The sequence below is a fragment of the Psittacula echo genome (genome assembly GCF_963264785.1).
Source record: "Psittacula echo genome assembly, chromosome: 10".
NCBI lineage: Eukaryota > Metazoa > Chordata > Aves > Psittaciformes > Psittacidae > Psittacula > Psittacula echo.
This window is the reverse complement of record NC_137741.1, coordinates 20,124,130-20,136,271: the sequence shown is the minus strand read 5'-3', so window position 1 is coordinate 20,136,271 and position 12,142 is coordinate 20,124,130. Positions and strand designations below refer to the sequence as shown.

The window sequence follows — 12,142 nt, the reverse complement described above, 5'->3', positions numbered from 1 at the left end:
TTCTATTACTCAGCTAATTCAATCCTTTGACATACTTCAAACATAGGTACAGTGTGTGCTAAGTACTAAGTGTGTAAGTAATGCTTAACTCTCCTGAGTAAAGTAAGCTGCACTCTCCTTTGAGTGAGTCTCAAGTATCCCTGAAGGGAAGTTGTAGCTGTTTGTGAAATGTAGTGTGGAGCTTGTACCAGTTCTTTGTTAAAACCTTTTCATAACCCTATTTCCTTTCCTTTACAGTAACAATCACTGGGTCCCTGTCACAGATAGCAAGCTGTTTGATTCCTTTATGTGGAGGATTCAGACTATTTTACAGTAGAAGATGAACAGTAACACGGCACTAAGCTAATCTCAACTTCAGTGCCTGTTCTGGATTGCTGGCATGGCTTTGCATTGCCCTGGGGCAGTGGCAGTTGTGAAGCAACTTGCTGATTACCACAATATATATGCCTTAGACAAAACTTCCTGTATGTGTTTTAAACTGGATTAAGGAGGCCAGAGGGATCTGGAATAACTACAGCAGGCAAGGTGTGAGGAAGGACATGCTGAAATGAAATCACCTGAAACACAGGTTTCCAGGTGAGTAGATGATCTGGAATGTGGGGGGAGCTTGTCTGTTGTATGAAGCAAACACTGAAGAAATGGTCCCTTCAAACCCTGTGTGGGATCTCCCTTACTAAGATTAAATATATTCTGTCTACATAATATATGGCTTATTTGACTCCATCTCAGCAGGGGCCAACCAGCAAAGTATATACACCAGCTTCTCTGCTGCACCCCTAAGTTTAAGTAGAAAAGCAATCCTTATTGCTTTTCTGAAGGCTATAAATGCAGGAGCAACAGCCCTGCCAGGAATGATCAAAGGAGGCTTTGCACAGGTGGAATGGGTGTTTCTATTGGGGTTTACATACTAGGGGAAAGCTGGTACCTATGTTTCGTTATTTTCTTATGTTTCAGTGCTTGCATTACCAACCAGGAATGCATTTGTGATCATGTCACAGCGTGGCAGGTTCCTTTCCCTAATGATTGGATAGGATGTGTTGCTACAGGAATACATGTGTTGCTTGGGTCCTCACAGCACTCCTAAACTAGAAACTAAGTTGGTAGCATTTATATCTGCATTAGCTACTTCCAGTTTAAGTTCTGCAGCAAACTGATGCTGCAGAAGAAAAGGGGGAGGGTAGGTGCTGAGCAAGTTTACCCCAGCAGTTAATAAACACCCAAACACTGTTCACAGTGGTCTCAGACATGCTCCTCCTGCCATCATGATGAACCCTGGGAACAGCATAGGCCAGCTAATAGTCTATCCTGACATCAGAAGCTCTGTCTGCATGCAATATTGAAAGAGCAAATATCCAGTTTCACACTATTTCTATTTAGTGCTGCTCCACTGTTTCTAAGCATATTATATGCAGGTAATAGGATTTCTAAGATGGTAGTTGACAGGATACAAGTTTAAAGGTTGCCGTTCAGTGGTAAGTGCCATGCATACAGTGATTGAAAAGAACAAAATACAGTATATGGAATGCTACCTGAAATCATGAGATCTAGTGTGATCATTGAATTTTACAAAATTCTTTACATTACAGTGGGTAAAACCATAAGAATTAGAGGCTTATCTTGAGATAAGTTAGGTAAGAAAGCATTGCAGTCCTCTTTCACTTCATCTTTCTCTTCTTTGGTCCAAGGTGCTGTTTCCTTTGCTTGTAGAGATGACGGAAGTTTACAAATATCCCTGAAAGAGAATGAAGCATTTAGGTAGGAGACATCATCACATCTTTTTAATGTTCAATGTCTGTGAAAGGGAGAAAGCTAGGGGAAATTCAGTTTAAAATTAGCTAGGTTAGAATTGTTGTGGGTACCCAGACATACTGGGTGTGCATACTACAAAGTATGTTAAAAATGTTAACACCAGAAACCAACCATGCATAAAGCACCATTCTTCCTTATGAAGATAATTACTACTATTTAAAGAGCCTTCTATATTGTTCTTTGGAAAAACATGACTTCATGTTGCATTAGTGATTATAATGCAGTTTTCTTTAAGCGTTGCTGTAACTTGAAATTATGTTTAGATTTCCACTGAATCATCCCAAAGCTCAAATACAATGTAAAAGGTGAAACTACGTATACTGAAGTTATAAATACATGTAAACATTAGTCTTTTAACCCAAGTGATCAATAGATAACACTGCTAACTGTCACCAAGGTCTCCTTCTTGGGGGGCTAACCAGTGCTAGCTGTAGGTGTGTTCCCCTCCATCTACGATAAACTTACAGAAACAAGCAACAAAGATAATACTTAACCTCAGGCAAACTTGGGTTATCATAATCCCCAAGAGGCAGGCATTTCATTTTCTTTGATAAATACACTTATTCAGAGGAATTTGGCCTTTTAAATTCAGTAGTGAGAAATACAATTGAATCTCTTACCTAAAAACAGGACTATAAGATAAACTTGAAGCAAAAATGAAAACTGGATTGTGACGTTGAGTGGATTTGGCAATCCCAGGCTGAATTTCCCTGTTTCACTGAAGATTGGAATGGATTGAATGATGCAGACAGCTGAAAGCAGAAGGTCACCATCATTACTGAACACAGATAAAATTCACGCTTCCAGGATATTCCCCAGCTCTCATTAATTATACCAATTTTAAAGTTGGTTTTTAAAGCATGCAGTAGGATGGAAAGCAGCCAGTGAGGCAGTGTAGCAGTTCAGCTGTGGAGGTCTAAGCACAGTGAACTTGCCTGGCTGAGACACTGCTCTCACACACAACTGTAGCCTGCAGGGCCCATGCCAGCAGTATTTACCATGCAGAAATTCCCACAGCAACAGAACAGGCACAGTCTCCTAGCCTGGAGTTGGGCAATGGCCAAGCCTACTCCTGACTCAAAGAAACACGTTCTGACAGGTACAGTTACAACACATCTCTTACAGTGAGAAGCTGAGTGGTGCTATGCTTCTTCAATAAGTAAATGCTAAATATAACCTAGACCTGTTAAGACAGAAGAGCACACTGTAAAGCCCCCACTCCAGAGGGGGTACAGCAGGAAGACGAGCAAGACAGTGCCCAAAAGGAAGACTTCTTTTCACATCAAACAGAAAAGAATACTTGCTGCAGCAAGAAAGACAAAAATGCTTACATTGGATTCAGCTCAAAGCAAGTGTCTGTTTATCTGTTCTGCTTTACTATTTTTAAGTCTAGCAGCCAACAGCAAAAAAGGCTTTACAGGCCCAGCCTTGAATTCATTATTTATTAAACTGGCTGGTTTGGACCTACCTTCTGCCAAGCCTCCTAAGGGGTAGAGGGGGATCCAGGCAGTGTAACGCAGCCAGGTTAGTGGTTTCCAGTCAATACCAATACATGAGAGCATGTAATAGGGATACCTAAAGCCAATTCAGTGAGAGAAGAAACAGTCACTGCTTAAAATGCAAGCTGCTACTAGAATTAGTCTTGCATATATATATATATGCTGTATAGCCCACATAATTCCTAAACACCTCAAGAATATTCCAGAAATGGTTCCTATGGATAATGATGGACACACCTTTATTTGGCAGTCTACAGAACTAATGGAGGGATGCAACTGCCTGGATTGCCAAACCCAGCTGTCAAAATACTTCTTTTGGACGAGAAACAGTCCAGTGCAGCTCACTTAGTGATGGAAGTTCAAAGCAACAGGTTTCCCTAGGTTCAGGGCAGCATTCTGTTCAGGCTCAAAAGCTTTCTCAGCTTTTGGCAGATGGAGCAACCTAAGAAGGCTGCGATTGTCTGTAACTAAAGGGGGTTTCACCCTCTGGGGCCCAATGTACTAGTGCTGCTCTTCCAAAAGGTACAAAATCTTTTAAGAGCTCTTGGGAACAATCCCATTGTTCTGTACAAACTGCTGGAAGAGAAATCCCACAAACCTGAAGAGCTCAATGATACTCCAGAAGTAAAATACGAAGAACACCACAGGTTTGCTCTGCATTTCCTCTAAGCTTCCCAGGACAACAAACAAAATTAAGTTTCTTCCAAATATCTGGGTAAGAAAAACACATGGAGGAACAGTCACACTCTTCACCAAAGGAGCAAGTGCTTGCTGTCAAAACCACAGAGGATATCTACTCGTCACATCTGAAACATGCTGAGCATATAATGAATTCTGCAGCTGAGCGTCTTGTGAGTATGCAATTTGCTCTGCATTTAGGTGCAATCCAAAGGATCTTAGCTTTAACCATCTATCCTCATTTTTAAGCACAACCAGGATAAAAAGCGCACTGGCTCCAAATCAAAATCACATAGTTTTCATCAGCTGCTTCTTGCTTTTGATGTCCTGAACTATCTTACCTAGGGGATGGAAGAAGACAGCCTGGCACAGCCTTGGAAGCATGGATTCCTGCTTCTGGTATAATACATTCTTTAGTCCAGTGCCAGTGAGGTTGTGCCAGTTACGTTGGGAGAGTCTTGACACTTGGGTAAAATGGAGATTTACTTTAAACACGGGAAGAGTAAGGAGAAGACAGTTAACATATTAATTACCTGCGCTACAGCGGGTAGCAGGGGTGATCTGACTAGTCCTATCAGTGAATTCATGATCTCCATTAACGCCAGGGTCTGACAGAAATACATCATGTCAGCAATGGTGTGAAATGTATCATAGAAAGAATCTGTAAGACACAGGAAACCATTTCAGAGGACAGATGAATTTCCACATTCAGGAAGCTGGGGCAGCAGCAGAGCTTTTGATAACAGGATTCGAGTTGTAGTTGATAAAAAACATGGTGCATAATTATGTAACCTCTTTGTAGGCCTGATCTTGAAGTTGCAGAATCAGGCCAGAAACACTGCTCGAGTGCCCTGTTTCACACACAGAAGGATGAAGAGCTGTTTCAGTAATCACTTCACCAAAAAAGCAGCAGAGCTGGGCCTCAATGGAATGAGTCGTTCTTCCTTCAAAACCAACATATTCCACCTGGCTTATTTTCAAACACACCAACGCTGCAGTGAGAGACACTTTGCTCCAACTGATTCCTTCAGAAGTGATGTTGGCAGAGTACAAGTACCATTCATCAGAATGCACAGTTGTGATGTACAAGAGGACAGTATTTTCCTATCCTTGACACTGTGATAGCTTTTAAGAGGCTTTTGCTGTGCACTTGCATTTATGGTTTCATTTCTTAAAGAAGCCTTCCTTTAGGCTTCACTACTTTAAAGGGATTAAAAACACCACTAAAAGAAAAACCCCAAACAAAAGCCCCAGTGTAAATGAAAGTGCTTGTTACTTGCCTTTGCCCAGGATGAACAGTCGTACTGTCATGTTCACAAAAATCCAAGAGAATCCCAAAAACTGCACAAGATTATACATGATTAAGTAGCCCTTCTTCAGGTGTCTGAAAGCTAAAATCAATGATAAACACACCAGGTGAGCAGAGAACAGTGGCACCACTTCTGCAAAGAGTGCAGCTGCAAACCAAGCTTTCCATGAGAATAAAGAACAAGAGAAAGGGAAGCTATTGATCATGATAAAAGGGTTGCTGTGTGCGCTGTGGCATCTGTTGCTTTTACCATCATCTAAAACTCACTTCTCACTCGTTAGACTTTTAAATTCCTTGGAAACTGCAGCCTGTTTTTATTACATTTCCAAACAGCTCACACAGCACAAAGATCCCCCTCCAAGATGCACCAAACCAGTCAAAATTGCTCCATGAGAGTTGAGTATATGAGTGACAGAAGCCTTCTAAACCCCCCCTTCCACCCTCCGAAGGTTCAGTTACTTACGGTCTTTTGGGACTCTGGATTCTATTTTCATTTTGTTAATCTTTTCTTCTTCCTTAAGATGAAGGATAAGGTTTTAAAGACTGTTACTGTAATTAGCAAGTGATTTGTTAACAGTAGTACTGCAAAGCTAGTGGGTTTAAAACTCAGCTATGCAGCCAAGTGCCAAAGGGTTTAAAACTTCACCTGCATAAAGCAGCACTCATCATCCAGGAATTATGGTACAGTAAAAGCTAGAGGGTGTTAACTCGTTACCATGGCTTTGCTAGGGATTGTGTTGTAGTAATTAGATGCCTTTGCTGGAAAAGGCTGCTGCTTTCTGTGTTCTCAGTTATTACTGCTCCTTAGAGCTGGTCCTTCAAACATTTCATGACCCACCAGTGATATGAAGAAAAATGAGAACATCCAGCCCAGGCTCCCTGCCTGCCCTTCACTACTGCTTTGTGGCTCCCAGCATTGCAGCGTCCCTTCCTCCTCTGTGCTAAGCTCAGGGGCTGTGGAGGGGAACAGGGCAGTGTTTGTTGTAAAACACATTAGCAGAAAGGGGATCTCTTCAAGTCTCTTCCAAGATGGTCTCACACCTCCCTGCTGCAGTAAGCTGCTCCAGCTCACCAGATGGTGGGAATGTGCCATCAGAATCAGGAAAGCCTTAGAAATCCAATCAAGCAATGCCTGGGACTGGCACGTATGGGCTCCATATTGATAGGATCCTCATATGGATCAGGACACAGGGCTGCTGAGGTGCAGGGCAAGGGGTGCAAGCTTTTGGCTGCAGGCCCTGGCCAGCACTGAGCAAGTTCAGGTTCACACTGCTGCTCCTTCTAGCCAGAGGTGTGCCTATTTCTGAACTCCTGCTTCCAATTTGAACTGTTTAACCAATTCTGCATGGAATCTGTATGAAACAGCAGTAACAATCAGCATGCCAGACAACTCCAGGTAAATGAAGAACACAAGTTCAAGTGTAGGAGGACACCTGTTCTTGCTTTGCAGCTGGCAGCACAAGTCAAGCGTGCCCACAGGACTGACCTTCTCCTTCAGTTCCATTTCAGCATCCGATTCATCTAACCAGCGGTCAAAGTCAGGAGCCAGGAAGAGCGGGCGCTTCTCTTGCTTGGTGAGCCTCTCCCACCAGTTGCTCTCTTTTTTCTGCACAGTGATGTTCAGCTGCCTTTGAGTCACCCTGCATACAGGCTGAGGGCAGACACAGGAGCATACATCAGCAAAAGTCCTATGAAACAAGCTCTGAGTTGATAACTTGACAAGCAATCCTTATCAAGGAGGCAGGGATGACATGGACTGCTGCAGTACAAGCATCTCTCTGCTGCCCAAGGCATGGAAGCAAAGGGCAGCCCAGCTAAAGATGGCAACTCTGACAGATGTAGGACTTGATAAGCAGCTTGAAAGCCTGCCCATGCCACACAGCACCACTGCATCCCACCACAAAGGCCTAGCACAGGCCCTAGTGCTGTTCTTCCTCAGCAGAATTCATGACACCTTGGCTTTAGACCTTCTTGAATTTAGTGCTGTGAGACACCCACTATGAGCCAGTGGTAGAAATACTACTGCCATCAGCCACAGGTATGTGTCCAGAACAGGAGATCCTGCCTGGCATCTGCATAACAGCAGCCCAGAACCTCTCCATCCTTACAACCCACTCCGTTGTCACCTTGGGTGCCACCATAGCATCCCTCCACACCTCGAGCATACACCAGGGTGCTCTGCATGGGACTGTCTCTCAAATCAACAGAAACTGATGCAGAAAAGCCATGAGCTGCTTTAACTGATCATGTCACACCAGCGCTGCTCTGTCAAGGCTGCCTGGATGCTCCCAGGACATCTGAAGGCTGTAGCTGTAATTTACAGCTGCTAACACCTGGTCCTTGCCTGTCAGAGGCTCCAGCTCTCGCTGGTGGCCAGCCTGACAGCTGGCACTGCACTCATGGTGCACATCAAAGCTGAAGGAGGAAATGGACTGCAGTGCTTCCTGGTCCTGGCCATCTGTGAAGTTACACAGGGCCTGTTCTCCTCCAGTCCCTCCACAGTGACCCAGAGTGAGCAGACTTTTGGAAGGAGGCTGCTCTGCAGAGGCAAGGACTTGCCTTCCAGGCCTGGCTCACAGCACAGCCCATGTCTGCCATCACCTAGGACAAGCGTAGGCAGTGGTGGACACCTCTCCTCACACTGTGGACCAGGCAGCTGCTGCTATGTAGGCCAGATGACAAACTGGTGACCAGCTTCTGGAACCAGGAGATGTTCATTATCTGCCATTCAGCACCTGGTAGGAGCCACAGACACTTCGCTGCTGACAGACCCTAGAAATTCACCCTCCAGCAGTCTCCTCCCTTGTTGAAGCAGCAAAGGTGAATGTGACTCCCACTCTGCAGCAATCAGCCAGGAACAAACAGCACAAATCCTGCACTGGGAGCAGAGTCCAGTGTTTCCCTGTGCCCCTAACAACTCTGAGAGGTAAAGACAGACTTTATAGCCAACTGTGAGTAACGTGGAGGGACTGCTCCTCCAGCCCAGCTCTCTCCTAGCAGACCACAACAGGAATTCTCTTATCAGACTACAACAGGAATTAAGGACAGATTTTTGCAACAGGAACCACAGCATATCTGTCCTGGCAACCTAAGAAATCTGCACGAGCCAGAAGCATGGGCAGTTCTCACGACTTTCTTTTGTTGGGCTACAAAAGAAGCCATGAAACATCAGTGACACTTTGCAGCAGTGTTCTCTTGCTCTCCAGTCAAGGTTGCACCAAGGTATTCCCCATTATTTTGTCACTTTGAATCCTTTAGAAGTCTATAACTGCTGTTTAACAATGGATACATGTAAAGCCCTGTTTCTATTCAAGCTGATCCATGTGAGAAGCAGCTCCAGCGAGGTGATTTGCATTAAGGCGGGGTGGTGGCTGAGCAGTGGGACAGGGGACTGCCACAACTGGCTTTTTGTCTGCAGTAGTCCCAGAGTCTCCAGGAACTTTACACATTTTCCTTTCAAGCCATTTTCCTTTCAAAACCCACTTTTTCCTTACAAGAGTTAGATAAGTAAAAAATACCTACTTTAGGCTCAACCGGTTCTAGGAACTCAATCTCAAACTCGTAGATGTTGTCCCCTTTGGCACCATGACCCTGAGCTGAAAGACAAGAATGAACAGTCAGCATAAGGGTCCCAGTTAGGTTCCGCACACCCCATCTGCCAAGGACATAGAAATATTCCGTGGTTATTCACGCTGCTTCCGCCTGCACTGAAAGAGGAAACCACACAGTAACAGGGAAGACACAAACAGCCCAAAATGTTCCTCAGAGGTGCAGTTGCTGGAGTTGGCAGCTAAAGCTGCACAGAAAAGGGTCCTCATTTGCAGGAAGCAGTGTGTGAGATTCCCATAAGAAAGGCTCAAAACGCTGCTCATGGCTAACTTGAATCCAGCTGAAAATCCACTGCCTTTGGGGATCCAGGCTCCACACTGATGAGTGAGTGCCCAGGGCAACTGGTGTCCATTGGGTCTGTGGGAGCACCATGTGGGGATTCCCAGGGGCAGGAAGCTGCGTTCATTTCTCACTGACCACATACATGGGTCTTGTTCCCGGAAGGGCTACGAAAACCTGCACACCGAGTGTAATTTCCACCCTTCCATGGTGTAAACTGATCCTGAAGCAAATGCGATGTGCAACACACCCCTATCAAATGGCCCTGGCTGGGGCAGCACTTCCTAAACAATGCTTCTTAAAGAAAACCACCAAGTAAATGAGGAAAAACCAAACGAAACCAGCCACAGCGGTGCCTGGACAAGCCGACCAGCACAATCTCCATGGTGCAGCTACGTGGTGAAAGCAAACTCCATCTCTCAGGACAAGACCTGCTTTACCTTTCCAATCAAGCGCTCGCTCCCGGTGCACAGGTTTGATAACAGTTGCAAACAAGGACTTTGTCAAAGGGAAAAAACTGCTGTGAGTTATCCCTGGGTTCCAGCTGACCCAGGACAGCAAGGACATGTGGGAAACAAGGACACCCTGCATCCAGCTCGGGGGGCTACAAAGTAAGGACATGGAGCTGTTGGAGTGAGTCCAGAGGAGGCCACGGAGATGCTGCGAGGGCTGGAGCAGCTCTGCTCTGGAGCCAGGCTGAGAGAGCTGGGCTGGGTCAGCCTGGAGAAGAGAAGGCTCCTTCAGGGGAGACCTGAGAGCAGCTCCAGTGCCTAAAGGGGCTGCAGGAAACCTGGAGAGGGGCTTGGGACAAGGGCCTGTAGGGACAGGACAAGAGGAATGGTTTTAACCTGCCAGAGGGGAGACTGAGATGAGCTCTTAGGCAGAAGCTCTTCCCTGTGAAGGTGCTGAGGTGCTGGCACAGGGTGCCCAGAGAAGCTGTGGCTGCCCCATCCCTGGCAGTGTTCAAGGCCAGGTTGGACACAGGGGCTTGGAGCAAGCTGCTCTAATGGAAGGTGTCCCTGCCCGTGGCAAGGGTTGGAACTGGGTGAGCTTTCAGGCCTCTTCCAACCCAAACCATTCCATCACTCCATGACCTCTCCCGGTACCACAGGCGGGGTGCGGGGGGTAACGAACCCCGCTGTCCCTGCCAGCGCCGTCGGTGGGTGCCTGTCACCACACACCCGCGCCTGCCCGGGCACTACCACCGAGCGCAGCGATGGGGGCAGGTCACCCCGGCAGCGATCCACAACCCCCCGCCCAGAGACCTTGGCCCGTACCTCTGAAGCGCAGGACGTTGTCGGCGATGCTGATGTCGGGGTTCTGCGGAGGCAGAGGAAGCGTTAGGTACCGATCGATCGCTCCCTCACGGACCCCCCCATCCCCATTGTGTCTGTGCCCCCCCCCCGGCACCTGCACATCGCTGAGCTCCACGCGCAGGTACAGCTCGCGGTGCCGCTGCGCCCAGTGCACGTGCGGCCGCAGGCTCGGGCCCGCCATGGCGCGCGCCGGTATCCCTCCCCTCCCGTGGGCGGACCGGGGGGGGGGGGGAGAGGAGAGAGGAGGGAGGGGTCCAGGTGCGCCTGCGCGCTGCGTCCCAACCGGGAGTTGGTGCGCGGGGCCCTAGTGCGCGCCTGCGCGGTTTGGAGCTGTCCTCGCTTCCCCGGTGACACCCGCCCCTCCTCAGCCGCCCTCAGCGTTCCCGTTCGCCACCTCAAGGTCGTGTGTGTCCCCTCCGTGTGTCTCCGCCGGCCCTCGAGCCGCCGCAGAGGTGCTGCCTTCAATGGCAACGACCCCGGTGAGGGAACGCGGCGGGTGTTTTAACACTGAGGTGGCTTTTGGGCACTGTCGGATCTCAGCGCCCTGTGGTGGCTTTCTGAGGTGTGGGGTGTCACTGCGGTAACCGGCGGGGGGGTTGACCCCGTCCTGCACCCTCTGTGTCACAGGCCTGCCCCGAGGACGGCCTTGGGCAAGGACATGGCTCCTTGGACGTAGCTAATGGAGAATGGTTTGAGTTGGAAGGAACCTTAAAGTTCATCCAGTCCCAATCCCCTGCCACGGGCAGGGACACCTTCCATTAGAGCAGGTTGCTTTCTGCTCTCAGTCTCTCCTCTGGCAGGTTAAAGCCATTCCCCTTGGCCTGTCCCTACAGGCCGTTGTCCCAAGCCCCTCTCCAGGTTTCCTGCAGCCCCTTTAGGCACTGGAGCTGCTCTCAGGTCTCCCCTGAAGGAGCCTTCTCTTCTCCAGGCTGACCCAGCCCAGCTCTCTCAGCCTGGCTCCAGAGCAGAGCTGCTCCAGCCCTCACAGCATCTCTGTGGCCTCCTCTGGACTTGCTCCAACAGCTCCACGTCCCTCTTGTGCTGTTGCCTCAGAACTGGATCAGAACTCAGGGGGGTCTCACCAGAGCACAGCAGAGAGGGGAATCCCCACCCTCGACTGCTGCTCACGCTCCTTTTGATGCAGCCGAGGCCATGGTTGGTTTCTGGGCTGTGAGTGCACACTGCTGGGTTGTGTTGAGCTTTCCATCAACAAACACCTCCAAAGCTCTGCTCCTCAGGGCTGCTCTCAATCCAGTCTCCACCCAGCCTGTGTTTACGTTGGGATTGCCCCAACCCAGGTCCAGGACCTTGCACTTGGCCTTGTTGAACCTCATGAGGTTTGCACAGGGGGAGGCTGATAGAAAATGCTGTGCTGTCTGTAAACACTGGATCCGTGCCTCAGCCTGCCTCTGAGCAGAGGATTTCCAGCCTCCGGGGCTGCAAAGTGATTGCAGAAGGTTGGGTGAGCTGTAGCCATAGTTTTTGGGTTGCTTTAGTTTGAACACAAACCCCATGTACCCTTAGGGGCTGATGAGCCCCGGGGCAGCACATGGGAGACAGCACAGGAAAACCAGCGGGAAACACATCCATCAGGGCCCGAGGGGCTTTGACATGTGCTTGTGTTGAGGAGGCTGCAGAGTTCT

The 12,142-nt window shown here is 48.2% G+C and overlaps 2 protein-coding genes across 2 annotated transcripts in view; one reads left to right on the top strand and one right to left on the bottom strand.

Moving 5' to 3' along the window:
• Positions 1–1,611: 1,611 nt before the first annotated feature.
• HACD3 (3-hydroxyacyl-CoA dehydratase 3) lies at positions 1,612–10,680 on the bottom strand (the record flags this gene model as incomplete). Its single annotated transcript, XM_080626162.1, has 11 exons — positions 1,612–1,732; positions 2,430–2,561; positions 3,278–3,384; positions 3,907–4,019; positions 4,520–4,647; positions 5,267–5,377; positions 5,759–5,810; positions 6,782–6,946; positions 8,818–8,891; positions 10,461–10,503; positions 10,594–10,680. The coding sequence occupies 11 exons, from the start codon at positions 10,678–10,680 to the stop codon at positions 1,656–1,658; spliced, it is 1,089 nt and encodes a 362-aa protein (XP_080482288.1). The 3' UTR covers positions 1,612–1,655.
• DPP8 (dipeptidyl peptidase 8) overlaps positions 4,063–12,142 on the top strand; it is a 35,010-nt gene continuing 26,930 nt past the window's right edge. The window contains exon 1 of the mRNA XM_080626160.1: positions 4,063–4,159. The gene's annotated coding sequence lies outside the window, so the exon portion shown is untranslated. The remainder of the gene's footprint in view (positions 4,160–12,142) is intronic.